This window comes from Urtica dioica, chromosome 7, assembly GCF_054948205.1.
Source record: "Urtica dioica subsp. dioica isolate 48M chromosome 7, U.dioica_male_clone48M_v1_H2, whole genome shotgun sequence".
In the NCBI taxonomy this organism is placed as follows: Eukaryota; Viridiplantae; Streptophyta; class Magnoliopsida; order Rosales; family Urticaceae; genus Urtica; species Urtica dioica.
This window is the reverse complement of record NC_142762.1, coordinates 34,145,941-34,173,873: the sequence shown is the minus strand read 5'-3', so window position 1 is coordinate 34,173,873 and position 27,933 is coordinate 34,145,941. Positions and strand designations below refer to the sequence as shown.

The 27,933-nt window shown below is 36.3% G+C and overlaps 4 protein-coding genes, 2 non-coding genes and 1 pseudogene across 9 annotated transcripts; 4 read left to right on the top strand and 3 right to left on the bottom strand.

The window, feature by feature from the left end:
* Positions 1-3,566, bottom strand: CRY3 (cryptochrome 3). The gene is made up of 13 exons (XM_089621120.1): positions 3,088-3,566; positions 2,813-2,952; positions 2,502-2,732; positions 2,261-2,386; positions 2,071-2,145; positions 1,873-1,989; positions 1,761-1,807; positions 1,525-1,601; positions 1,333-1,408; positions 1,061-1,130; positions 829-952; positions 655-704; positions 1-420 (listed from the first exon to the last, which is right to left on the bottom strand). The coding sequence occupies exons 1-13, from the start codon at positions 3,542-3,544 to the stop codon at positions 202-204; spliced, it is 1,809 nt and encodes a 602-aa protein (XP_089477246.1). The 5' UTR covers positions 3,545-3,566; the 3' UTR covers positions 1-201.
* Positions 3,567-8,397: 4,831 nt separating this feature from the next.
* On the top strand, positions 8,398-8,715 carry LOC149390988 (uncharacterized). The gene has a single exon (XM_089619906.1). The coding sequence runs from the start codon at positions 8,398-8,400 to the stop codon at positions 8,713-8,715; it is 318 nt and encodes a 105-aa protein (XP_089476032.1).
* Positions 8,716-11,675: 2,960 nt separating this feature from the next.
* Positions 11,676-14,669, bottom strand: LOC149390987 (putative RNA methyltransferase At5g10620). 2 transcript variants are annotated; one of them, XM_089620523.1, is made up of 8 exons: positions 14,599-14,669; positions 14,462-14,493; positions 14,241-14,383; positions 14,073-14,139; positions 13,645-13,722; positions 13,224-13,369; positions 12,712-12,778; positions 11,676-11,748 (listed from the first exon to the last, which is right to left on the bottom strand). In XM_089620523.1, the coding sequence occupies exons 1-7, from the start codon at positions 14,639-14,641 to the stop codon at positions 12,739-12,741; spliced, it is 549 nt and encodes a 182-aa protein (XP_089476649.1). In that variant the 5' UTR covers positions 14,642-14,669; the 3' UTR covers positions 11,676-11,748; positions 12,712-12,738. The 2 variants fall into 2 exon arrangements, with proteins under 2 accessions (XP_089476649.1, XP_089476648.1); XM_089620522.1 differs by lacking the exon at positions 11,676-11,748 and having other exon boundaries at positions 12,660-12,778.
* A 118-nt stretch (positions 14,670-14,787) lies between these two features.
* LOC149390986 (small nucleolar RNA U3) lies at positions 14,788-15,004 on the top strand. The gene has a single exon (XR_016300409.1). It is a non-coding gene; the product is annotated as a small nucleolar RNA U3 (small nucleolar RNA).
* A 5,970-nt stretch (positions 15,005-20,974) lies between these two features.
* Positions 20,975-23,662, bottom strand: VAMP714 (vesicle-associated membrane protein 714). 3 transcript variants are annotated; one of them, XM_089619353.1, is made up of 5 exons: positions 23,465-23,662; positions 22,790-22,937; positions 22,556-22,638; positions 22,249-22,467; positions 20,975-21,668 (listed from the first exon to the last, which is right to left on the bottom strand). In XM_089619353.1, exons 4-5 carry the CDS (start codon positions 22,463-22,465, stop codon positions 21,217-21,219), a joined length of 669 nt encoding a protein of 222 aa, XP_089475479.1. In that variant the 5' UTR covers positions 22,466-22,467; positions 22,556-22,638; positions 22,790-22,937; positions 23,465-23,662; the 3' UTR covers positions 20,975-21,216. The 3 variants fall into 3 exon arrangements, with proteins under 3 accessions (XP_089475479.1, XP_089475478.1, XP_089475480.1); XM_089619352.1 differs by having other exon boundaries at positions 22,811-22,937; XM_089619354.1 differs by lacking the exon at positions 22,790-22,937.
* Positions 23,663-26,094: 2,432 nt separating this feature from the next.
* On the top strand, positions 26,095-27,095 carry LOC149390983 (uncharacterized; annotated as a pseudogene).
* LOC149390984 (small nucleolar RNA U3) lies at positions 26,859-27,075 on the top strand. Its single transcript, XR_016300410.1, has one exon. It is a non-coding gene; the product is annotated as a small nucleolar RNA U3 (small nucleolar RNA).
* Positions 27,096-27,933: the final 838 nt, after the last annotated feature.

The window sequence follows — 27,933 nt, the reverse complement described above, 5'->3', positions numbered from 1 at the left end:
TATGGTAAAATGCGCAGGCACTTTCAATTATCCAGGTTCGAAAAAAAAATGAACATGAGCTACAAGTAGAATCATCCATAGCAATAATTTAATGATATCGTCCTTTAGCTAATTTAGTTAGATACTCAAAACCTCCAAGAAAACATTATAATTTGGAAGCAAGAACGTTTCGTTCTATTCTTTCTTTCTTGATAGATGCTTTTATCTCCTCGGACCTTTAGATTGTCTGGGTCCGAAATTGTTCTTTCTCGTGGAAAAGGCTGTGTCTCGGTTCTGGAACTTTGCGGGACCGCCAAATTTGAGAGGCACGACTTGATCAATGTATGATTTTCCAGGAAAATGCCTTTTCTCTTTCGGGAAAGGTCGCAGTTGTGGCAACCAATATGCTACATATTCTCCTTCAGGGTCGTATGTTTGTGCCTGTATAGAATTGTTTTCAGAGTCTCGAGTGTACATTTAAATGCTTTAAAAACACTTATATGATAATCCAAAACAATCCCGCAAACTTCTTTGTTTATATTTGAAATAGTTCCTATTTACGGAAAGCATGTTTGGTGCTTCTGAATTTGCAGCATAAATTACACAAATACTTCAATGTGAACTTAATCATGCTTTTGTAGTTAAGTTTAGTTGTGAGCCGTGAGATTAACTTACTTGTTTGGGGATGCTGAAGTAACGATCTTCTCTAGGATCATTCCCAACCCCTAATTGAGAAAAACCACATAATAAATATTCATTGGAGAGTTGAAGCAGAATAATTTGGGGGGTCTTTATGCCACACTCATTCTACTTTTGGGCAGATACTGAAAATAAAGGGAAGAAGATAACCTGCTCCGTAGGTCCAATTTCCATAATTAGAGCACGGATCATAATCCAAAAGGCAGGTCTCAAACCATTCAGCTCCCATACGCCAGTCTACTCCCATATCTCGAACCAGAAAGGAACATACAATCTGCAGAAACATAGCAGCAATTTTTTTAACATCATCAGCGTTTATACATAGAAATAAGTAACTCCACGTGCAGAATGCGAAATCGAAATCGGGTCAAGATTAATTTACCTGCCGGCCTCGATTTGACATAAATCCTGTTGTAGATAGTTCTTTCATGTTGGCATCTATGAGTGGGTACCTACAAAATTAATGACCAAAAGAACAATCATCTATATTTGAAAATTTGTTTCCAAATTCAAAAAAGAAAATGCAATATCATATGAACGGCAAGTCTCAATCTTTGACTTCATAGTAACGAATAGCCATTTTCGAAACTAAATTTGTTATGCTCTAGTACTGCCAAAGAGGTACACAAGGAGAAAAAAAACATATCCACCTACCCTGTACGACCGTCTCTCCACAATTCAAACAAGTTATTATCCTTGCCCCAACTTCTCTGCACTTTTCTTGGGCCACCTAGATGAAAGAGAAGTTGGCAAATGTTTTTTCATGCCATTAGAAACTAGATGGGTTGGAATATTCTGGGTAATTATTAGTTGTCACTGGAGAAACCAAATGAATAATATATTCACCTATATGGAAAATAGAATTCCCATATTTGATCGATAGAAACCTGAAGTAGTCCCTCCATAGTAGTTCGAATAAAACCCTGATGAATGAACGGAAGAAGAATGTTAATCTAAAGCACCACCATCGGCTTTCAACCTTGTCTTTATCGGTTCGGAGAAAAGAATGAACTTGTTAACCGCTCAAAAACTCTGCTTACTTCTAAAAATACACTAGAATGTTATCGAAGAGACAGTTTTACCAGTATGTTGAATCATTCGATACCCTCTCATTTTCATATCTTCTAACCTGAAGGTGTCAAGTTCCAAGTTAGAACAGCTTCTAAAGTTGTCAAGTCATGAGATAAATCTGACCTCTTCGTGTATCAGACGTGGAGAGAGACTCCCTGAGGCAAGCCATGGAGAGAACTTTGTTGAATAATCAGGTCCTAACATCCCATTTCTGGTCTCTTTGTATTTCCTAAGACAGTCCTATAGACTCGCATGTTAAAATTTGACACACATCAACAAGCAGGGAAACATAAGAATTTATAAATAAAAAAAATCTCCTACCTTCTCCCAGAAGTAATCATATACTCGGCTCAACGCAGCACATTCACCTCCAACAAATTTCATCCCCTTGCCGACCTGAGTAATCAGACGAAAGAACAGTGCAAATTGTTCCTTTAGTTGATAAGTTTTATCTTCTGAGCTTCTCAAAGATCTTGATAATATTTTTAATCCCAGATTGAATAAAACCTACACTTTGTGACACAAGCCCAAGTTGCTCTATAGTAGGAACATTTCCCCAATCAGAAATAGCTGGTGGCGGACCGAGAGATGTCGGAATTTTGATGCAGCTTCGCACATCACATTTTGCTTCAACTGCCTGTATTTCCTCTTCTCATCAATAACAAAAACTCTATTGGCCACAAGTAAACAGTTCAGGCAGGATCTTCGGGTCGAATTTCAGGAAAAAAGGGGAAAAAGAGAGAGAGGCAAACCTTACGAAACTGGGTATAAACATCTGGTAATCTACTAGAGTCAAACGGGAGATCGTCAATGTGACACATAGTAGTACCCCAAACAAGTTGCAATTTGGGGTTCTTAGTAGAACCGGACATGTCAGATTTATCCTCCGAAGAAGAAGATTGCAATGCCGTTCTTTGCAGGCCTTTGGCCACCAATCTTTCAACTCTCAGCTCCTCGCTGCAAGTTTCTTTTTGCGCATATACCTGATTTTGATTAGGTTAAATAACTCAACCGCTTAACTGAACCATTATACGAAAGGAAATCAGATCAGAAGTCATTTTACCGTATGTGCTCCGAAAGTTTTTGCAAGACCGGGTATAACTTTCTCGGGCTTCCCGTGTTGAATCAGCAGGTTAAGTCCTCGCCTCTTTAGATTATTTCTCAAGTCAGCCAGGCATTCGATGAGAAATTGCGCTCTCAATGCTGCCCAAAATGATTTCCATGTTTAGATCAATTAAAATATATTCGCTGCTTGCTTTCAGTATTGTCTGTCTTTCTGGAGTATTTGGATTTAGAATTGCATTTAGAGACACTTCATATTGAACACAAACAATGTACCTCCGGTTTTAGGGAATCCGAAGTAATAGGTAGTTCCGAAAATCCGAGGATCGATACAATAAACCGGCAAAACCTCTTTGGAAGAAATCCACGCCTTGTACAGAGCCTCATTGTCTAAAACCCTCAGATCGTTCCTGAACCAAACGATCGCGACGCCATTGCCGTTCCTCTTCGCGGAAGCTGAAGAGTATCTCTGAAACGCCTGTTCCGAAAAGTGATCCATTCGACCGGCATCTATCGCCGGAACTTCGTAGATCTCCTCGGCGGAGCTCGGTTCGGCTCGGCCGGGAAAATCGGTGGACGAACTCATCGCCGCGAACCGACCGGCCTTGGAGATGCGCGAGAAAAGTGTTGCGAACGGTCTAGCGTTTGAACTGTACGGAATTGAGATTATCTTCAGAGAAAGAAAAGAAGACAGTGATGAAGAAGAAGACGAGGATATACAGAGGATTGTCATTTTCGTCTGCTTTGGATATATTTCAAGAGAGATGGAGAGAGAAAAAAGGAGGGAGTTTTTTGAAGCAGTTTAGATGCTGACACGTGGAAATGGAATTATATGAGTGTAACGTGGCAAGCTGTGAGCCAAAGGACTGACTTAGCTTTGTGACTTGGAGAAACTTAAACCACAAAATAAACCTGAACAAAAAGAACCACACGTTCATTCGCACTTTACATGTGAAAAAATTAAAACCTAAAATATACTAATATAAAAGGAAAAAAAAAAAAAAAAAAGGGTGAACAGTTGGAAGATGATATCGAAAATTAAAGAATTAATTAGACTGACCCCTAAATTATAGGTCGAGTCACGAACCAATTATCAACTTCATTTTTCTATCAAATTGACTATGAACTTTTGTTTTACTTTTGTGTTCCCCCTTCCATTAAAAAAATTCCGTTATCATCTACCATTTAAACATGTGACTCATATGATCAATATTTAAAAGACAAATTAATAATCTTACTAAAATAAATAAATAAATAAACATTTTTTAAATAAATAAAATAAAAGAGTAAAATTAAAGGTCAAGCAGTTATATAGCCAAATAAAACTTAAGCTTTTGCAAAATAGTCATAGTTTGCCAACTATAAACAAACTAGCCTAAGTAAGATTAATCTAGACTTGATTAAATTTAATCTCAACGAACTATGAAGACAGAATGTAAGCTTTATGAAGACTTGATTAAAATTAATCGATGCATGATTAAAAGTCGTAATACTCTCAATTGGCTATTTTGCTATACCTAATGAAACTATGGCTATTTTATTTTTCCTAAAATTAAAAACTAATTAAATATCATATCTCTCTCTCTATCTCAAACTTCTCAGGTTTGTAAAAAAAAAAACAAAAAAAAAACCTCCAGATTTGGAGGGAAAAAAACTCCAAACAAATTCTCAATCCATCCTCGCCGTTGCTTCAACAAGGTTTCCATGTATCCACTCTCTTGCTCTGATTGCCTTTCTCGCCCAAATCCGTTTGCTTGGCCATGGCGGGGAAAGCCCACCTGTTGCTTTGAACCACAGTCGTACCTCTTCGCAGGGCCGGCCCTACTGGTAAGCCACATAAGCGCTTGCTTAAGGCCTCTGATGCCGTGATAAATATTAGGCTAAAAAAAGGCCTCATTTTTATTATTTTTATCTTTTATTTCTCATATGTGGGGTTTCATATTTAATGTTTTATTTTTTTCTCTCTCTCTTGTTACGGGACCTCTCTCTCTCTCAAGTACCAGCATCCATCAAGTCAATAGGTCCCACTATATGTCCTGAAAAAAAATAAGTTCTCACGTATTATAGACCAAAGTGATAAAAAAAAAAATTATAGACCAAAATAATAATAAAAAGGGAGCAAAATGCTATCAAATCATTAGATTATAGACCAAAATGATAAAAAAGAAAAATAGTGAGGACTAAAATGCTACAATAATAATAGATTATGGATTATTTGCATTAAAAGAAATAAAGCCTAGTTATTCATTTTTGCTTAAGGCCCCATTATGTCTTGGGCCGGCCCTGCCTCTTCGTCGAAGACTCGAAAACCAAAAAAAAGAAGACTATTCATGGAGTTTTAATGGCGACGAAATTGATGATGATGAGCGTGATAAAAATTAACGACAATTGTTTCGTAACAAACAAAAAACAAAATTGAAAAAATTAATGACGAAGGGGGGTATTTTTATCTCTCTTTTTTCTTCATCCTCTATGGTGGTGCTATAGTTGGTGGACTAAGAGTGAGGCGGCGTGGTGGGCCATGACCTGAGATTTTTTTCGCCAACACCTTCTCCATCACGGTGGCGAAGCTCCACACCTGCTCGAAGAGCGGCGGCGCCCAAAACCCCCTGAACTGGACATCGACCTCCTCACCACAGCTCCAACCACCGACACTCCCTCGTCTCCGCCATCCCTCTCCTTCTCCGACGAGGTGGTTCCTAAACATGGTTAGGTAGTTGAGGATTCTCATGGCGGTGATTTAGTTCGGGATCTTGGCGGAAACTCTTTGCAGGTGAGATCGACGAAGTTGAAGAGCTTGTACCGGTTCAGTTTTGAGCCATTCGAGGCGAGCTGGAAGAATGTGTTTGAAAAATCATCAATTTCAAGTTCTTAATTTTTTTAAATAAAATAATAGGACATCCCTATTATAATAATAATAATAATAATAATAATAATAATAATAATAATAATAATAATAATAATAATAATAGTAATAATAATAATAGTAATAATAATAATAATAATAGTAATAGTAATAATAGTAATAGTAATAGTAGTAATAGTAATAGTAATAATAATAATAATAATAATAATAATAATAATAATAATAATAATAATAGTAATAATAATAATAATAGTAATAGTAATAATAATAATAATAATAGTAATAGTAATAGTAATAATAATAATAATAATAATAATAGTAATAATAATAATAATAATAATAAGTAATAATAATAGTAATAATAGTAATAGTAATAATAATAATAATAATAATAATAATAATAATAATAATAATAATAATAATAGTAATAGTAATAGTAATAATAATAGTAATAGTAATAATAATAATAATAATAATAATAATAATAATAATAGTAATAATAATAATAATAATAATAATAATAATAGTAATAGTAATAGTAAGCGAGGGTATTTTGATAATTACACATGTTTTAAGCCACATGTGATATCCACGTCAGCAAAATTTTAACAGAATTAGTAGAAAATTGGCGGAATGGGGAACACGAATGTAAAACGAGAGTTCAAAGTCAATTTTTTGAAAAACGAAATTGATGTGGTGGTTCGTAACTTGACCTAGAGTTCAGAAGTAATTTATGTAATTAATCCAAAGTTAAATTTCTTTATAGAAACTCCGATATCATTTTGCGACCTATTGTTTAGGAAGTTTTTTTTTAAATAATTTACCTATCCACAATTTAGAACACAAACAAATTTATGCAATACTTAAAAATAACTTAGTATGGAGATAAAAATATTGACTCTTCCAATCTGATATAAATCTCCCGCTCCTCTTAATGCCTACACAAATATTATTAACATACATTCATATATCCACACGGTGGTGTGTCATTGAACCGCTATTATTTTGAGAATCGCTCAAATTATTTCTGCCTATTTTTGGCTGGATAATCAAATCGGGGTGTCACTTTTGTTTAAAGCGACACTCCAAATAGTACATGTGGCACATATTAAATGCTTCTTTGTCACTTTAAGCCGCTAAACAAAATTTGGGTGTCGCTTGGATTTTCAAGCGACTCTTTATGAGCGATTTCGAAGGTCATTTTAATTTGTAGTAGTGCGTGAAAAAAAATTGTTGAGAGTTGAATATTGTTATTTTGTCGTGTTCGGATGGTTCTTGAGCTACTTTCTCCTCTACCTCTTGAAGATGAACTTGGAGATGCATTCCCACCGCGTACATAGTGATGAAGGGTTCAAAACATTCCCCGACTTGTTAATCATTGTGTGGTGGCCTCAGTTTCGAAGGTCGTGCGACATTCGCTTGATATGTCCTTAAAACGATAATAAAATTCTTCCACAATTCTAATGATATCGTGTGCGACGTAATCTTTGCTAATAAAATCTTTTGAGTTATCGTATAAGATTTAGAAATCTCTCAAATTTAATTTAAGGATCTTCACGTACCGTGCTAGAGATTTTGACCATATGCTCCGTTGACCCGAACCGATGTAGTTTGGAAAACCTCGAGAAGTGCCGTATGTTCTTCGGCACAAAATAAATGTCCTAAAATATTTTATCTTGAGAGAAAGCTCTCTAGATCCCCAACAAATGGCTACATTAGTATCACAAGGTCGCAAAGTGGCAATGGTTGATAATGGAGTTGTTTTTCCAAATGAATTAGAATGCTTGTTGTAGGCCAATATCATGTGGGACGTCTATATAGAGCTTGGACTGGCATAATCTAATATCTACCAAGACGAGTCACCAGCCTCAAGACACACAAGCAAAAGTACATATTTTATTGAGAACCCCTAACTCAACAATGTTTTAACTAATCGGTGTTTTATAAAATTCGTTATTTAAAAAAAGTTTAAGTATTTACTTTTAAATTGACATTTTACAGTATTTAAATAACGTATTATGTGCACACAACTTTTTCCCCCTTGCTCTCAAACACTTTTATAAAATATCAGTTTTCCTTAATCCTTATGATTCTCGTCCAATCAATTTTTATTTCTTCAATCTTAAATATTAATTTTATTAACTACCATACATAATGATAATTAATTTAGTATTGAGATAAAGATTATCATATTAACCGTCCAAATTCACCATTTAATAGAATTTTAACCGATTTTTTCCTAATTAATAACCAACCAAGCAAAGATAGAAAGAGAAAAACCAACACGAAAAAAAGAAAATAAAACGCATCGTTAGTAGTTAACTGCCCAATACTAAATTAGAAAAATAGTCAATTTAAATATTTGACATTGTTAAATAATTAACGTTTGATAAATTTTAGATAAATAGTCACTTTCAAGCGTAAATTTTAGGTTAATAACTATTTTCATATATCAAAGTTAACTATTTATGTAAGATTTACGTATAAAAGTGATTATTTATGTCAAATTTAATAAACGTTAATTATTTAGCAATGTTAAACGTTTAAATTAGTTATATATAATATCGTAAGCCTCAGGCCCTTAATTTTTCAGATTTCGAGCCAGTCTCTCATCACACTACACCTATCCAGATACAAGAATTCGATTTAGGGTTTTTTCAGTTCCTGAGATTCTTAGGGTTCGCAGAGCGACCTCTGTCGATCGACAGAGAACCACAGCCATGTACAACGGCATAGGAGTGACGACCGCGAGAGGGTCGGGGACGAACGGTTACACACAGACGAACAAGTTCTTCGTGAAGCCCAGGCTCGGAAAAGTCGCCGATTCCGGCAAGAAATTCGACGCCGGACAGGGAACCGACGGCGTGTCGAGGCGGGCGAACAAAGGCATCCTCGAGCACGATCGGAAGCGCCAAATCGAGGTCAAGCTTGTCGTCCTCGAGGACAAGCTCGTCGACCATGGATACACGGACGCTGAAATCTTCGAAAAGCTAGCCGACGCTCGGAGGAATCTTGAAGCTCTCTCCGCTTCTGAGTAAGGTTTTTTGTTTTGTTTTGGGAGCGATCGTTGGATGCCGTGTAAATATGAGGGACATCTATTACTGTGTTGATATGTTACGATACTTTAAGATTTTCTTCTTCGTGTATTCTTTAGTTGATTGGAACAGAAAGAATTTTTCAGGGTTAAAGATATTTTGGTTTTAATCAGTAAGATTGCTCTTTTGGCAATTCTGTTCTCCAAGTAATTCGTTCAATCTCCTAGCTCTAAATTGTGAATCTGTCCAATGATAAATATAATGAATACAAGTAACTAAAATTCATTGATGCTCAAGATAAAGGATTGAAAGTGTAATTCCAGAAGATAACAATTGATCTGCGTATTGAAATTGCTCCCAGATAAGGGTTTGTTATTGCTTTTTCGCCTTCCAATGTCACGTTTTACCTTCATTATCAGGCATAATAGGCCTAGGAAGCTTAGAAACAGAAGCTCAGTTGCCATTAAGAAAAAAGGAAAGAAAAAAAAAAAGAAGCTAGATAGGATAAACCCCTTTATTATCAGGGCGGATTAGGGATATAGCAAATTTTGTGATAACATTCTAAAATTCCCCTAAACAAACACTCTAAACCTAACAATCCTAAAATCAATATCACCCAAAAATCAATATCACGCTAAACCCAAATCGCAGTGCACTTCGAGACCGCCACTTCTTGGCGTAAAACTGGAGCGAGATCGCCATGTGGCGCTAACGTCTGCCGGCGTGTTAGAGCCTGAGAGCAAGGGACGGCTAGGTCCCTGTATCTTTGCGGATGGCAACCAGCTTTATGGAGACAATTTTGATTTGTCCGACTTTTTGCGGATCGTAGTCGATTTCGATGGGAAAAAGAAATTGGGCTTGGGCTTTCATTTCTTTTTGGAGGCAGATCTACGAAAGATTTGGAGTTGTGTAAGGGGCCTATTAGAAGTGTGGGCCACACTCGAAAACTAGCTCAAGAGTTGAGGGATTGCAAACACTATCGACGTGGAACATTCTAATACACCCCTCTCACGTCCAGGATAGACAACCGGAGCGTGAAGTTTGTGAGAATGAACATGGGTAGTCCCACAATCGAAATTGGATCCCGCTCTGATACCAAATTAGAAGTGTGGGCCTAACTCACACTCAAAAACTAGCTCAAAAGTGGAGGGATACCAAACACTTATAAGGACCACATTACTCAAGAACTCAATCGATGTGAGATATTCTAATAGGGCCTACAAACCCTAGAGTATTCCGGCATTCCGGTTCACCGTCTTTTGAACTCGGATACGGGCCGAATGAGGATAAAAAAAAACCCTAACTTCTTCAAGTACGGGTGGACGGAAGAGGAAAAACTCGGAGATGGATTAGTTTATCAATATTAATGGGAAAAATAACACATATATATCATGTGTTAGTGAAATGACGAGTTTTAACCCTTGGTTTCAAAAATGTCGAGTTCATACATTCAGTTTAACTAAAATGACGAAATTATACCCTGAAATAGATAACAATATCACAAATCTCTATTTCATTGATATTAACTCTTAATATAAGAAAAAATGAATCAAATCCAAATCAGTACGCTAACTTCCAAATTCTCAATTTTGAAATAAAAATAACCTTAAATTGAAGTTAAATAATAAAATTTATATCTCCCAAGAGATGACTTCATTCCGTGTTTGAATTGTAACTCTAAATCCTGGATTCTATGTTCCAATATGTGATTTTGATGACTATTAACTGTCGATTTTTATCCGTTTGCCTCTTTCTGTGTTTTTTTTACGATTAAGAGAGTGTTGTTTATTTTTTTTTAAAATAATTACATATATGACGCGAATGAATAAATATAATTAGTATTTATATGCAAATATTATAGTCAACGTAAATGAAAAGTCAATAAAAATTCAATTAAAAAAAAATTTGTGGCCTTGTTATATATTTCAGGGTATAATTTCATCATTTTAGTTAAACAGTTGGTATGAACTCGACATTTTTTAAAATAAAATGTTAAACTCGACATTTCATTAAAACACAAGGTATGTGACAATTGCCTTACCATTGTTACCATTGCACAAGATTGAAGAAGAAAACTTAGACATGCCACAGATCGATTGGAATATTACTTTTACACGGCACGCATCGATTGGAATAAAAAGTTACTGTAGAAACTACTGTATTTTTGTACTTCCTTTTAGTACATTATAAATGAGGTCTTTAAATTGTAGTGCCAACATATCATTAAAATAAGGGAAACTTGAGTTTTCAAGCTCCATGTGTCATCACATTTGAAAACAAAGGTGTATTTTGATCTTTTTAAGAAAACCAAGCTTTTGAGCCCTTAAATTGTCTAAATTATCCTTAAATTTTCATTACCTTTTTTTCTCTCACTCTCCATCTCCTTCTCTCTCACACTCAAATTCATTCCATGTTCTTTCTCCTTTAATCCCACGCTCGTCTCCAGCCACAAAATTTTGAATCCCACGGTCGGAATGACGAACATAACCACGCTCGTCGTTTCTTCGCTTCAATCCCTCATCTCGCCTGGAATTCTTCTCCACCATCGTCGTGCTCGGTTTCCTCTCTAAACTTTGTCAATGGTTAGTTTCTAGGGTTTGGGTCGTCACGCTTGAATTTCTCTTCAAAACGGAGAAGTTTTGATAACTTTATCGCTTTAATTGTATAAAAAAGGAGTTTGTTTTCGGGAATTCGTGAGGAAAAAAATTAAGTGGGCTCAAATTTACTCTCTTCCTATCTTTCTGTCTTCTTCCTCAAACTTACCTTTAAAATCACCATTAAAGCTCTGCAACTTTTATTGAAAGTTTATTTACATATTTCGGCGGTAAATCAGAGAAAATGAACGTGATGAAGTCAGGAAGTGTTCAAAACTCGCGAGATTTGGCCGTGTTCGGAAAGCGGTTCGCTTCCCGTCCGATTTACCCCAGTACCCCGGAAAAACTCCGGTTTTTTAAGGAACTGTACTGGAACTCCTCCATTTTCCGGTTCTCGGACGGGAACCAGCCGATTCCCCCGAGATTTTAAACCTTGCCAAAACTAAACCGAAATTCAACAATCTCATTCAACAATTCTCTTGAATCAATAAATTCACAAAACAATTAACAATTCAATCAATAATCCATTAACCAAAACAAAACCGAGATCACCCAATGCAATCAACAATTACCCAAAACATTTTAACCAAAACTAAACCGAACTTAGACAAATCTTTCCACAAATCAATCAACAAATCAACTGAAAACACCCAAACTAACTTGAATTTTTGCTCTTTTTCGGTTAAATTTGGGCGACTTGGTTGTTCTTCCTCGGCGTTAGACGTCCCATGCATAGGCTTCACCTTCTTACGCCGAGGCTTCTTCGCCGACATCTTCACCGAAGTCGTGGTTTTTCTTTTACGGGAGATGGGCGACCACTTGGGTGAAGATGGCGACTACTTCGGCGCCTTCGGCTTTGTCCGAGGACTCCTTTCTAACCAGTTCATTCTGTTTGTTTTCGAGTTGTTTGGGTGACTGAAAGTCGTTTTGGTCCATTTCGGTTTAGGGTTAGGATTTGGGGGTTTAGGTTATCTTGGATGAGAGAGGGAGAGGATGAGAGCGCGAGGATGAGAAAGAGGGAGAGCGCGACATAGAGAGGAGGGAGAGCGGAGATGACGATTGGGGGGGGGGGGGGGGAGAAGACAGACGGTTTGAGGAGAGAGAGAGAGAGAAAAATGAGGGGTTTAAATGAGGAGAAAATGAGAGAGTGAAAATGAGGGGGAATAATAAGAAGAGATTCACTGAGGAGAGTGAAAATGATAGGAATAAAAAATGAGAGGGTAAAAAGGTAGTTGTATATTTGAGTTTGATATTTTTGGCCAAATTATGGTTTTTGGTTGGAAATTGAAAAGAGTTAGTAGTTTGGTAGTAGATGTGGCAATTTCCCTAAATTTAATAAATACTAACAAAATAAACCATAATGAACTAGGTTAGTTTCAGAGAAAAGGGAAGAGAAAGTAAGTACCCATATGTTAACAATATAAATTGAACATTAGTGATGATATTTCTGTCCTTTAAGAATGGTCCATGCCCTGAAGTTTAACACACAAGATAAAAAAATATCAGAGCACATCAAACAGAAAATTAGAATAAATCTAAAACCTTTGAAATTGTTTAATTCGAATCCATCCACAAAGCTACCTAATTCGTAAAGTTTGTTATTTCTAAATGTCTTCCCAAAAATATATCCCCATGGAAAATTTTCCCGTTGGAGAGTTCAGAAGACTAAACTTACAAGGTCTACTAATCTTCAAAAACTTGCTTTGTCTTTTTAAGATTAAGACTTTCCTCAATTACCATACTTCGATGAACTAGCAAAATAAATGGTAACTGGAATAGTAATAATTATCTCCAAAATCCATGCATATCTTTAGTACTTTTTTTTTTACACCACACAAACTGACTGATTGATAATGATCGATTTCTTAAAAAAAAAAAAAATCTAACATGAATTTGCAAGTACATGTACGTACGTACCTATATAGTTGTTCAACAAGCACAAGTAAGGCAATTTGATGATTCAAGACCAGCGACGATAGCTTGATAGATAAGTTAGCACGCTCTCGAAGCTGTCTCCCGTGACCATAAGGCCCACCAATGCAAAAAGACAACCCTGTCGCTCCCTATATTGAAAGTGTAGATACGCAAAGATTGTGTATAAATATCCAAATAAACGCCCGGATAACACATATCGATAGCTCAATGGTGTTCTGCTCTGTTGTATGTATGGTTCTTTAAACTTCGGATTATTAGACAGGAATTTGAACAACAAAAAGCATGCCCAGAAAGAAGCCTGGGAGCAATATGGAAATTCTTCACACTAAAATATGTGATATATACATTGATATTATAGAATAGAAAGAAAAAAAAAATCATCGAAGTATATTATAGATCGTACCGTATTCCCTGCGTCCCCTAATAAGTCAGCCATCTGCTCAGAGCCGATATCTTGGCCGCGTTCATCCAACAAAACTACCTGCAGATAAAATCACACATTTAAAAAAAATGATCTCGAATTAGTCACTAGCTTAATCTGAAGCACACATCATTGTTAAGTTTTTTTTTTTTTCTTGAACGCCGTCAAAACCATCTCCTGAAACCTCAATTACAAAGAGATTGTCTCAAATCATTATCTTCGCTTTCATCCATTGAACGACCATGTGTGATGAAAAGGCACAGCCCGAGAACAAGAGTTCGATAGAGCTTATCGAAACAAGCTTCTTCAGGCTGATAATATAACAACACTAGAATTGCAGAGAAAAATGAACTAATACCGAAACATATAACTTTAAAAAAAAAAAAAAAAAGCGAGACAATTGGCATTACCCAATCGTTGGGAGTGATAAGATTCATCATAGCTTTATCTTCATCCTCGACCTGAACCCTCCAATCACTTCAACAGCAAAAAAAAAAAAAAAGAAGAGCAAATCAATTCCACATCAAGAACCAACATTACAAAGACAAAATCAAAGCCAACAAATCGTGTATGTCTACCGCGCATTTTTAGGGTTTGATCGAATCTGAACATCGTCGGCAATGCAATACAGCTTGAGCTTTTCAACGTACTCGTCGAACACGAGTTCTACGCCTTTGGGCCTCTTCTTCCCGACCCACAATATTCTGATCGGAAGAGCTCTCTGAAAACAATAAATAAATATAAAACGAAAACCCTAGGAAGAAATCCATGGAAAAAGTTCGGAGAAGGCTTTGCTTACCACGGACTGGCCAGCGTACTTAGAATGCCGACCTGAAAAAGTCCCGGAGCGAGAGAGTTAGGTTCTGCGAAAGTGAAGTGATTTAAGAGAGCAAACGAGTGAGAAATAAGACATAACTGAGCAGCGAGTTTGAGAACCTGAAGAAGAAAGACTTGCAGAGAGAGTCAGAGAAAGTGTCATCTCTTCAACGACTCGTCTTTCTTCTGAGTGTTTCGTAATATTTGATAATAAAATAATATAAATGGACCAAAGAACAAAAAGTCCCACATCGACAAATCAATAAAGAAAAATAGAGTATATATAAGACTACGCTAAGGACAATGGGCACGACCTTACTTGAACAGGATCTGTTCTATAGGCTCGTACCTCTGAATCCTTGATTTCTAAGGAGACAGAAACCCAAACCTGGTGGATGATTCGTCACCGTCCGATCAGAGCGTGATTAACGGCTACACGATCACCTGTGTGGTCCTGTGCTGTAGAGGATCGTTCTCAGATGAGTATCTGCTCACCTGGGGTGGTCGTACGGTTGTCTGACAGGTTCCCCAACCCGCAAATCTTTTTGCTCTTATTTTTTCATATTTAAGACAAATATATTCACATACAAAATTTTAATTAGTGACTGCTTCAAGAATTTGAACAAAATATTTTTGTTTTAATGGTATAATAATTAATTCTGATCTTATCATTGTTTTAGAAACATATATCTAAAACATTTTTTTTTTTTTTTTTTTTCATATTTAAGACAAGAGCACCAAGTAAATTCACATACAATTTTTTAATTAGTGACTGCTCCAAGAATTTAAACAGAATATCTAGTTTAACCATCACATACAAAATTTACGAGCACTATGTAAATTCATGTACAACATTTTTATTAGTTTGATTCATAACAGATCGATTTGGTATATTCTTTATAACTAAAAATCGTGTTTAAGAGTTCTATAATAAAAAGGAGTTTTAGTGGTTTGATGCAAGTTCTATAGTTTTTTAGTGAGGCTTCAAAAATTTAAACATAATACATAATTTTAATAGTGTAATAATTTATCCGAATTTCACTCTAGTTTAGTCATTGTTTTGGCAACATATATTTAGTTGGGCAATTGGCGGCATAAATACCTTAACTTTACGAGTTTATACACTTTAATAACACATTTTTTTTTTTTCGCGGCTAAAATACCAAACGTTGGTTATTAGCACCATCGTTAAGCTGAAAACGTTAACTGCCGACGTGGACTCTGAAAAATGAATTTAAAGTTGAAAATGATGTAAAATAAATCAAAATAAAATAAAACCCATAAAATGTACCCAAATTGGCGGCTGCAGAGAGGCGGAGTCGTCGAATTTGGCGGCGGCGTCGTCGCGGGACACGAACTGGACGAAGGCGACGCCGCAGCTGAGGCGCGTCTTCCGGTCCTTGAGGACAGTCACGTGCGCTATCTTTCTCGAGGTGGAGAATAGCGTGTGGAGGTCGGAGTTGGTGAGGGAATAGTCGATGTTCGAGACGTAGAGCGTCGATTTCGACGGCGCTAAGGTTCCGGAGCCGGCGGAGGGCTTACTGGCGGCAGCGGCGATGGAGGAAGGAGTTGCCGAGGCGTAGCGGTAGTAGAAGGTGTCGTCCTCGTCGTCGTCGTCGCTCAGGTTGTTCCTTGACTTTTGGCGCTTCTTCTTCTCCGACGCCATTACGGAGATCCGGTTACCGGAACTGACAGTCCGAGCACCCAGAAGTTGTAAGTTTCAGGAATCAAGTTGTAACAAAATTACAGCAACTAAAAGCTGAGACTACCTCAATCGGTGAAAGGTGAGGACAAAAGCTGGAGATTCGGTAACAGAGTTGAAAAATGGGTTTTAACAAGGCAGACGGTGAGTGTCGGCGCTGTCCGTGCGTGACACGCGTCAGGCGGCGGCGAGGCTGGAGAGAGGTGAGATAGTTGAAATATGACGAGAGAATATGGGGTACATTTTATGGGTTTTATTTTATGGGTTTTATTTTATTTTGATTTATTTTACATCATTTTCAACTTTAAATTCATTTTTCAGAGTCCACGTCGGCAGTTAACGTTTTCAGCTTAACGATGGTGCTAGTAACCAACGTCTGGTATTTTAGCCGCGAAAAAAAAAGATGTGGTATTAAAGTGTATAAATTGGTAAAGTTAAGGTATTTATGCCGCTAATTGCCCTATTTAGTTTAATAGAAATCTTCAACTGTTTAATAGCTTATTGAATTTCATCGTCGATTCTCTTATTCGGATGCACTTTCTCTTTTGTCAGCAATTGATATAACCAACATATACTTTTTTTTATAAGCTGTTATTAACACATATTAACCAATAAAATCTTTGAAAATGGGCGTTTGACGGTTTGAATAAGTTTCTTTAGTTGATTTTATGTGTTTTCATGTATGAGCAATTTTCTTCAGCTTTTGCAAATTTTTGAAATTTGAAAACCAAAACAAAGATAAATTGTTGATATTAATAATATTTTTATATTATGAACCAAAACTACCCATTAACTTTTGTCGAATTTTTAAGTTAATAAATTTATGAAACTCCAATACTCTTTGGCTTGGTTAACATTCAAATTAAAATAATTTCTAATTATGCTCCCTGAAGTTGTCATCGCTGTTTTGAAGTTGAACAAAAAAAATAAACTCAATTACTGTGGCAGAGTCAACACTACGAATATGTGTTTTAATATTCGCAATATTTCACCGGTCTTGGAGGATCCGACGCTAATCTCCCCGAGTATTAGTTTATGTATTGTAATTTTATTTTCAATTTTATTTTGTTGTATTGTGTTTTTTTTTTTTTTTTTAATGTTTTTTTTTAGTTTTGCATTTCGATGTCGTTGTAATGTTATTTCGTTTCGGTATTAATATTAATGTCATTTTAGTTTTTCCCAAACTTCAAATATCAATGTTGTATTTTAAAATATTGTGGTCTTTTAAAATATTTAATATATATAAATAATTTTTGAGATAAATATGAAATACTTTTATAAAACAATGATAATTGAGTAAATAACAAAATTTGTAAGGACTAAATAACAAATAAAAAGTGTTTTTAGCGTGATGAATAGTAGTGCACCATATATAGCGCAAAACAATTATGAAAAAAAGTTCACGCTATATTGGCGTGGTATATAGCGGTCGGTTGGAGTGAATGAGCACACCAAATCATGCATATACCGTTCGGCTGGAGTTGCTCTAACGACACTCTTTAGTAAAAATAAAGACATGTCAGAAAATTAAATTTGAAATCGCTAATAACTTTGATTTGTCAATTTGGTGAATCGGTAAGCGAATGTGGCCAAGTTGTGTTGGGCCTTTATACCATAACATGCAAAGCCACAATATATCACGAGAAATTTCAAAAGGCCACTATTTTATTTTGAAGTGAAAACATCAAAGGCTATGGGGGATAATACTAAAATTCTGACCATGTATAAATTTTTGGAACAAAATTCATCAATTGCATTTTATTTCAAAATTATGAAAAAATTACATTTCTAAACATTTTTCTCCTTTCTCATTTCATATACATCTTTTTATTAACTCAAAATCAGTGTTTAAAAAAATTAAACAAACCAACTCGGAATTTTGTAGCTAAATTTTACATGTTAAATTAATTTTAAATTATAAAGAAAAAATTATTAAAATTATCATATTCAATATAAATATGTCAATAAATCTTCAAAGAAAAATCCCATATTTTTTGAAAATTTATTGGCATCTAAAAATTTATTTTTAAAATATTAATAAATTTTCAAGCAAATTCTCATATTCTTTGAAGATTTATTAGCATCTAAAAAATTATTGAAAAATATGTCAATAAATCTATTTTCTTTATCTATGTTTTTTTCTTCCCAATAATACGATTAATCAACTAAGATTATTGACTTATATATAACCCATAAGACGTCACCAATGGGTTAACTAAACTAAACCCCGTGAGTCAACATCAATGACATGCACACTGTAATTTTATCGACGTATTTCATTATAACCTAGAAGAGAATTTCATAAGAGCTGTATGGTCTCTGAATAAAATCAAGTATTCTCTCTTTTATAACTTTTAAACTCTCCCCTGAAGCATTTGATCGTTTTGGCGGTATAGTCAACGACATTAAAAATAAGATTAAGATGAACTTTTATTTAATTTTAATCGTAGTTGAAGCCGAGGTCGCGGATTCCGCCGAGACCAAGAGCCCAGTTTCTGAGCCTATTGTCGCCGAGAAACCAATTCTCGAAAACGGCCACGTCGCAGTTGAAGCAGAGGTCTCCGATTCCACCGAGACCGAGAGCCCAGTTTATCAGTCCATCGTCACCGAGAAGCCAATTCTCGAAAATGGGCACATCGCAGTTGAAGCGGAGGTTGCAGATTTTACCGAGACCGAGAGCCCAGTTTCTCAGCCCATTGTCATCAAGAAGCCAATTCTCGAAAACGGGCACATCGCAGTTGAAGCGGAGGTCTCCGATTTCACTGAGACCGAGAGCCCAGCTTATCAGTCCATTGTCACCGAGATGCCAATTCTCGAAAACGGGCACATCGCAGTTGAAGCGGAGGCTCCGATTTCACCGAGACCGAGAGCCCAGTTTCTCAGCCCATTGTCATCGAGAAGCCAGCTCTCGAGAACGGCCACGACGCAGTTTTCCATGTATCTAAAGCATTCTACTCTTCAAAACTATACACATAAATAATTGGAGATAAAATTAAAATTTACATGGAATGATTTGAAATTGAGAAATCGAGGTTCTATTTATAAGCCTAAGATTATGAACGCCTCCTTATCCAAAATCGATATTGGAGATTTTCCAATTTAAAATCAATGTGGGATTGTGTGATGAGAACAAATTGTTATCATTGACTAAAATATTCAACAAGTCATGTGTTGGGATTGGCTATAAATCTTTACTGAGTTTAATCTCTTTGTTCAATCGACTCCTAATAAAATTTTAAACTACTCTTCGAGGATGTTGGTTGTTCTTTACTTCCTTCTTCGACTCAAATGTCCCAGAGTCTTGATCCCGATCATTCAATAGACTTGCTTGTATGTGAATTTGATCGAATTGAATCTAACTCTTCTCTCACGTGAGCTTTGATATTAATGTTAGGAATTCGATTGTTTGAACATTGATCACAGACACACACAATCACAAGAACAGATACAAAGTTCAACAAATTGTCTAATCCCTAGAACTCTAATTTAGTTATTCGATATGAGCAATAAAAACAAATTAAATCCTTCAGAAAAATCTAATGAATACTCACAAGTCGAATTTCACAAACCGTAAGGAGAAGAAGAAGAATAATAATAATAATTTACTTTCCCAGTTCTCTTTGATTATCTCTCAATCCAGCTTTCTTTTTCCATTTCTTGATCTACTTTTCTTTTCCCAATAATATCATTAATCAACTAAGCTAACAAAATTATTTGTTACCTATAAGACCTCACTACTTGGTTAACTTAACTAAACTATGTGAGCCAACATCAATGACACTTGCGTGGTGATGTTTTACTTGTAAATTCATGGTGATTCTCTTCGGTATATTACCCATAATTTATCGAGATATTTAGTTGGAAGCTAGAATACAAAGTTAATTGTTGTAACTTTAGCCCTAATCTATGCAACAATGATGACCTAAGAATAACTACTTAGATTTGTGCAAGAAAGTAAAGTACTAAAACCAAATAGACACAACCAGATTTTCCTTTGCTTTAATCCAAAAAGTTCTACGTGCACGTTGAGCTTCGTGGGAGAAACTCGGACTGTACTTGCTTCGTCTCGATTACACCCTCAAGATCACCAATCTCTCAAACTCACGAATACAACCTCACACTCTCAATCACAAGCAATTCTTTTTACCAGCTTCACACAAGAAACACGATCAAGCTATAATTAGTAAATTATTATAATATGATTAAAATCCCACTACAAAATAGAGTGGACTGAATAAAAAAAAACTTCATATTTGGTGTTTCTCTATTCACTCACTCCACAATAGAGTGAGAAATGGGGGCTAGGTTTGAGCAACGTTAAAAGGCCATAACTTTGGTCTCGGGTGTTGTAACGGGGCTTGTAATATATCAAATCGAAGCCCAAGACGATAACTACGCAAAGATCAGCGGAGCCAATCGAAACTCGATTTTTATGCCCAAATTCAGTCGTTTCGGGCCCTCCTGACCCACTTCAAGTTTTATGTTTTTATTCTTCGTTATTTTCGTTGCCGCTTTTATTCTATTATCGTTTTTATTTTAAGGTTTGTTTGGGCGGACTATTTAAGCCACTTTTTTGAAGGTTGTAACTAGAGAATGATATTTTTAAACACTTTTCATTCCCGAACGAAATTCACCTTGAATTCCTTTGGAACCCTAAACACTGGTATTTTGAGATATTGAATCAACAGGTCTAGAAGAATTCGAGTCACCCCTTCCTCAACAACAAAAGAAGACATACGGAAGGATGAACTACATGCGGGTTAGAACGTTATAAAAGATCAAATACTTTATCCGTCATATCGAAAAATAATCCTATTACCAAATGTATATATAATGTTTTTTTTTACATTAATGGCTCAATCACTCACCATACTGATCTCAGCAAAATACATCCACATTCACAGAAAAGAAAACCCATTTTTTTCCGAAAATCCCAACCAACCCAAGGGGAGAACATCAAACACATACAAGACATATAAAATCAATGTACAACAGAAGAAGACGATCGTGATGATGGCGATGATGACGTGGCGAGATCAGGAGGAGGACCTACACGAGGATAGGGTGAGGCCACCGCAGGCGGCGGCGATGAGGAGGTAGAGGAGGAGGAGGATGAGGGCGGTGAGGAGTGCGAGGAGCTTGGCGTTCTTGAACCACAAGGCCTGCCGCAGCCTCTTGGACTGCTTCTTGAAGTGGAAGGCGCCGTCCTGCATGGCCCCTGCCTTGTCGACGAGGAGCTCGATGCGCTCGCCGCGCTGCAGGATCTTGTCCACGTTGTCCACCATCACACCCCTCACCTCCCCGACCTCGCTCCGCAGGCGGCTCAGCGTGTCCGCGCTCGGGTTCCCGCAGAAGTACTCCATCTGGTGGTGCAGCACCCGCGAGAATTCGTCGTTCATCGCGTACGCCGGCGCCTCCGAAGCAACCCGCCCGTAGTTCTTCATGAATCGCATGTGGATGTCCTCTAGGTACGAGAACGGGATTCGTCCTGCGCCCAAAAAGAAAAATATATCGGTCCAAAATGATTCCTATGAGTTGTGAAGTTGTTTTTCGTTTTAAAGCTGAAGCTCGTATCAGCTCTTCGTGAATCTTTTCTGTATAGTCATTCAAGACGGTCCCTAAAAGTTTAAAAATTGTATCTTTATAGTCATTCAGTTAATCTCAAAACTGAAACCCGTATTCATGTTGTAATTTTGGATTTCGTAACTGGGTTAGAAACGCCGTTGCCCAAAGAACGTATGTGCCCCCAAGAACCCTGATTTACAGGATAGTCCAAGATGGCCCTTATAAGTTGTAAATTGTATTTGCCTTGTCGTCTTTAAAAATTATAAAAAAAATTAACTGAAACCCATATCACTTTGGGGATTCTGCCTCAAAATTCACCTTCCAATTTTGGATTTCAGTTATTGGGTTTAACATGTCTTTCACTGAAGCGTTTTAGTTGTTACGGGAAAGAAAGTAAGTAAGTAAACCGATTGACAAAACTAACACGATTAACAGCTTATGCAAACTATTTTCAAATCACAGGGGCAAAGTGACAGAATGATCATAATAATCCAGGGTCTTACTGCCGAATGTGTCGCTGGCCATGCACATGAAGGTCAGTCCGTCTGCCCTCAGGATGTGGAAGATGAAGCGGTCCTGCGAGAAGCACAGCCGAGTTTCACCCTCCGCCCCGACCTTCTCCATGATCCGCCGAGCCACCGCCCCCGTGTTCCCAGTCACCGCACTGAACTCCGCCAGCACCACCGTCCCCCGACCCACCACCGCATATAAGATTGCCATTCCTATGTACATGTCACAGACGAGTCATCAAATTGAATTCATCTATTTCACCACCAGGGAAAAGAAAAGGAATGTAAAAAAATGCGAAACCTTGGAGGCGTAACTCAGAAAGGATTCGGAATTCGGTCGAGGATCCTGCCAAGGGTCTTCGATGTTACTTCGGTTGTATTTTTCTAGAGAAGGAAGACAAAAAAAGTTTAGTGAGCATGAAATTCTATTCGGATAGGGTTAGTGTATCGTGAATTGCAGATAAAGTAAACCCTATGATTATCCAAGCTAGAGATTCATAATTTAGACTATGTTGAAGGACTTGAAAGACCATACGCTAAGGAGTATATAGCATACATGTAGTAAATCCAACACTGCAAACTCACTGCCCCGAGGAAAATCCCTTCCTCTGTCTCTGGTGTCAAAGGCTAAGAGAGAAACAAGAAAAAAAAACTGCTTTCCATAGAATATATAATCCTATAACCTGAAATAATAATAAATAAATATATAAATAAACAAATTACAGCATGGTTGAAAGCGATAAAGTCAATTAGCCAGGATAACTAGGGGAAACAAACTCGATGAACTACATTAATACATACATACATATATATATAATATATATATATATACATAAATATATATATATATATACACACATACATACATATATATACACACATACATACATAACCATGAAGTCTTAGAACAAAGACAATCGAAATTTTACTGCCGTAATAATAAACGACTTGCCCACGGGTAATAAACAGCGATGACGAGTTTTGTTGGTTCATTTCAGCTTCTGAATTCGAAATTCACAATCACGAAGAAACAAGAAGCAAAAAAATAAAGAATTGAAAATTAGTGCTCAGAACTCCCAAAAATAGATATCACATCTTCGAAATTCGCATTCAAAATTCTCAGGGATTGTAAGCCAAGAAGAATTAGAAATAGCCTATGAAATGAAACAGAAGTAATCATCGAGCCAAGAAAGAATACAGAAATTAAAACCTTGGAGTTGTAACCGTGGAGACAATCGGAGTTCGGTCGCAGATCCGATGATGGCAGTAACTGATTTGGGGATTAGGGTGTACAGTGTTAGAAAGGGAAAAAAAATCGATAGATAAACTGAGAGACAAAGAGATGAATATGGGTGGGTATGGGTATGCTAATAAGACTAACGGATACAGAATTCAGTAGACAATAATATATGATTCTTTTTATTTAATAGATATTAGAGAGTAATATATAATGATTAGTCAGCTTCCCGGTTCGCTCGGTTCGGCTCGGTTCAACTATCATGAAAAACCGTGGGAAGAAAATGAAGCTAAATGAAACTGAAAAATTAATCGGTTTAGGTTAGAGAAACGACAAAATTGGATTAAATCAAATCATAGGTGAGATTTCGAGCTATTTAGATTTATGTTTCATATTAAAATTTAAGACTATATGAAATGTGGAATATTATTATAAAAGAATATAAAAGGGTTAAAATGTATCATATTAAAATTATAAATTTTTATGGTTCCTAACGTAACTTAGTTGGTAATTCCACACCATCTCTAAAAATGGGTTAGATGTTTTTGTTTTATCTTAATCAATAGCTGCTCGTTGTTACTAACACCTTGTGATGACATATATCAGTTTAACGAAATTGTGTAATAGCATCTAAGTGTGTGATTTTTTTTTTCATTTTAATTTCGGTTATATCAAGAGTACTCCTCGTGTTTAATCAAAATACGAGATTTATCCATTCGATTTCTAGAAATATCAAACATATCCCTTCAGTTTAATATAAATAACATATATCTTCCCTAAAAAATGTTATATTACAAATATCACCCTTTTTATTTATTTTTTCAAAAATTAATTTGAACTCCCCAAAATACCTTTAATGAAATAATTTTTTATTTTCTATTCTATATAAAAAATAAATTAAAAATTTATTTATAGAAAGTTAAGGATTTTTTTATAAAGAGAGATTTTGATTTTTTTAATAAAATAGTAAATTAATATTTATTCTATTAAGGGTATTTCGGGGAGTTCAAATTATTTTTTTTTTGTAAAAAATAAACGAAAAGGGTGATATTTGTAATATAACATTTTTTTAGGGGAAGTATATGTCATTTATATTAAACTGAAGGGATATGTCTGATATGTCTTGAAATCGAAAGGATAAATCTCGCATTTCGACTAAACACGAGAGATACTCTTGATATTTTCCCTTTAAGTTTTTATCTTGGTTAATTTATGTGAAAAATTTTCAACCCATTAGCAATTTGTCTAACAATATTTCCAATACAAACATAATCTTTTGAATTATATTACAAAAAAGTAGAATGGTAAGTTCCTTTATATTGTTGATTAGATTTCTAAGTCCGGAAATTCAGGTGATGCATTTTGAAATTTAGTCTAAAATTGAATATACTTTAAAAGTTTCTCAAAATGTGCATTTTATGTTTTTAAACAAAACCAAAAACTGATTAACCTAATATAGTTAATTTTCACAAATTGATAAATCTTAGTTGCAACAATATAACTATAACAAGTCCTATTTAGTTTTGGGCGAAACATAGAGAAATATTTTTCTTTTTAAAAAAAAATGAAAATTAGATTTTTTTTTTTTTTTTTGGAAACAAATTTAGTACTTTCTAGTCTCTACATTTTCTTATATTGAGACTCTGAGATGCATGAACATAATGGCATTATTGTCATTTCGCAGTATGTATGACTTATTTCCAACCCGAGAATTGCCCACGTGATGGTTCGAGCGTCGTCCACACTCGACAAAAGCACACACACAAGAGAACACACGCTTTACGGGAACCCTTCCCAACTTTTATAACCATAAACAAAGGAAATATACTCTCAGAGTATGGATAGGACACGACAATGTGATTCTCTCTAGATCACCCCGTGACTCTATCATGATAATGGAAGAGTATAAATAGAACGTGCGGTTTACAACCCAAACCGCCTATAATCGCCGCTGCCCACATGGCACGGACGGTTATCTAAGCCTACAGAAAAGAGCCCACGTGTGGGCCTTATCCGCGTGACACTTAACTGTCCATGTTCGTCAAAGACATCCTGGTAACTGTCGCCAACCGCTCAACCGTCCAGCAACTGTTCCCGCCCAAGATCCTTTGCCGCCACGCGTCAATTTCGTGTCATGCCTCGGCCATTCTCCATCCGGATGCCACGTTGCATCTTCTAACCGCCTTTCCCACGTTCCGACTTGCATTTGTTGGCATGTCCCGCATTGATGCCAACCGTTTTTGCCCAAGGTCATGCTTCTCGTGCATGCCTTGACGTTGGCCGGCAGCACACTTCGGCGTCATCGCGTGTCGCCGGCCGAGATACCGCCTAAGGGTGTAACACTTACTATATATAGAAGATACGTCAGTCCCCTCGTGACCAATTCGCAGTTTGGACTGTCTTCTAGAACCGTCTTCTCGTCGCAAAAATATATCTCTAATTTTACAGCTTCGAAATTGTTTTTCAAGTACGATCGCTTAATGCTTTTTTGCATGCTTAATTCTATTAATAATAGCTCTTTCAATTTTCAAGGGAGTTTTGAGTTTCTATAACGAAAAATTCTTTGCTATACAACAAAAACTGTTCTGATTTTTTTAGCGACTTCTGTGGCTGATTGAGTAGATGATAATGTCTGCTTACGAGAACGTCATTTGTGAGAAACTGAAACTGAAACTGAAGGGAAAAGCATTGAATGTGAAATCCGGGGGAATTGATAAGAAAAAGAAGAAGAAGCACAGGAAGTTTTAAATTTCCTTTTATTTTTTTTCGCTAGTTTTCACTAGATTTTAGCCTTTGTTTCTGTATTTTTTTTTTATTTACTTTTATTCTACCTATGTTCATTCAATCCCACGAACTAATCGAGGTTTATATGTTCCTTTAGGAGAATGACAGATTTGGAAAAATCAGGATCTAATCGGCGACTACCTGAACCCGGCGGAGAGGCGTATCTCCGGCAATGGGAGGAGATCGATCGCCGGAGAAGATGGCAAGTAAATCTCACCGCGATCGGATTCAAGAGTTCAATCAGTGCTTGGCTAACCTTACCGAGCACTACGACATTCCAAAAGTCGGACCAAGATAAATTCAAACTCGACAGCTATCTTATATTTGAAACTTTGATGTGGTAAGGCTAAACTCGAAAAATCTCTCTGAAGTGTTTCACGAGCTGTTTCGTTGGACAATAATCTAGCTAGTTTCGGTTTCAGTGTCGAAAAAACGAATCAGAGGCCTTTTTCTGAAAAGAATTGTGAGTGAAGCGACGGCGTTTCGGAATCAAGCTTAAATTGTCTTGTTCTCAGAAGTCCCACATCGACAAGCTAATGAAATAAAGGAGTATATATATAAGACTACGCTAAGGAGAATGGGCACGACCTTACTTGAACAGGATATGTTCTATAGGCTCGTACCTCTGAATCCTTGATTTCTAAGGAGACAGAAACCCAAACCTGGTGGATGATTCGTCACCGTCCGATCAGAGCGTGATTAACGGCTACACGATCACCTGTGTGGTCCTGTGCTGTAGAGGATCGTTCTCAGATGAGTGTCTGCTCATCTGAGGTGGTCGTACGGTTGTCTGACAGGTTCCCCAACCCCCCAATTCTTTTTGGAATTTTTTATTCTTGTTTTCATTTAAGTTAAGGAAACAAGTTCATAATATGACGAGGAACGTTCACTGATTCCTTTTGATATTTTTTTCTACCGATATATTTCATTACAAATATATATTAAATGAATTATACATGTACCAAAATGTCAATCATACAATCAAGAAATCAAATACATATTTGTATGAAGAAGAAAGCTTAAAATAAGAGATCTATTGATAAAGACACACCTCAGAAAAATTTAAATTAACAGAACGTTCAGTAGAGAATAGACATATTTTTTTTCTTCTTCTCATTATTGATAAAATAATTTCAGAATAAGATACACTAGTAAAAGATGTTATAAACGTCAAAACATGATGTCTTACTCTTATGGTCATCAGCTCATAATGATGTCTTTTAATCACTGACTCTGCTCATTATCGGCGGATTATCGGATTTTATGGTCGCTGGTTAGTAGTGAGCGTAAGCTTCGATGAGATTTTGGAATACCGGAATAAAATTAGACAAGTGTGGCCTTGGTGATCTATAAAGGTTTGGAGACTTACCTATGACAGTGGAAAATAAGAATTTGCTCATCACAATCCCTGAAGCTACTAGTTTGTGGATCGAAGAATTCATAACCCGGCGCTAAATTTGAATGGGCTCGGGCTTCGGCGAGTGTTAATGGCTTTCCTATCGAGACGGATTGCCTCAACGATATTCGAATTCCTCGGATTGCTTGTAACTAACAACATCGTTAAATAGAGAAAAGATATCCCATTCGAGACAGCTTTTCTTAACCTCAAGACTCTTCAAGCACTGACTCTGCACTGATTTTAGATACTGAATAAAATC

Coding starts and splice junctions, on each gene's coding strand:
- CRY3 (XM_089621120.1), bottom strand. CDS start 3,544: ATGACAATCCTCTGTATATCCTCGTCTTCTTCTTCATCACTGTCTTCT. Junction 2,733..2,812: donor AAACTTTCGGAGCACATACG/GTAAAATGACTT, acceptor AATCAAAATCAG/GTATATGCGCAAAAAGAAAC. Junction 2,146..2,260: donor TTGGGCTTGTGTCACAAAGT/GTAGGTTTTATT, acceptor CTGATTACTCAG/GTCGGCAAGGGGATGAAATT.
- LOC149390988 (XM_089619906.1), top strand. CDS start 8,398: ATGTACAACGGCATAGGAGTGACGACCGCGAGAGGGTCGGGGACGAAC.
- LOC149390987 (XM_089620523.1), bottom strand. CDS start 14,641: ATGACACTTTCTCTGACTCTCTCTGCAAGTCTTTCTTCTTCAG. Junction 14,140..14,240: donor TCAAACCCTAAAAATGCGCG/GTAGACATACAC, acceptor TTGCTGTTGAAG/TGATTGGAGGGTTCAGGTCG. Junction 12,779..13,223: donor CTTGTTGAACAACTATATAG/GTACGTACGTAC, acceptor GTTAAACTTCAG/GGCATGGACCATTCTTAAAG.
- VAMP714 (XM_089619353.1), bottom strand. CDS start 22,465: ATGGCAATCTTATATGCGGTGGTGGGTCGGGGGACGGTGGTGCTGGCG. Junction 21,669..22,248: donor GGCCAGCGACACATTCGGCA/GTAAGACCCTGG, acceptor TTTTGGGCGCAG/GACGAATCCCGTTCTCGTAC.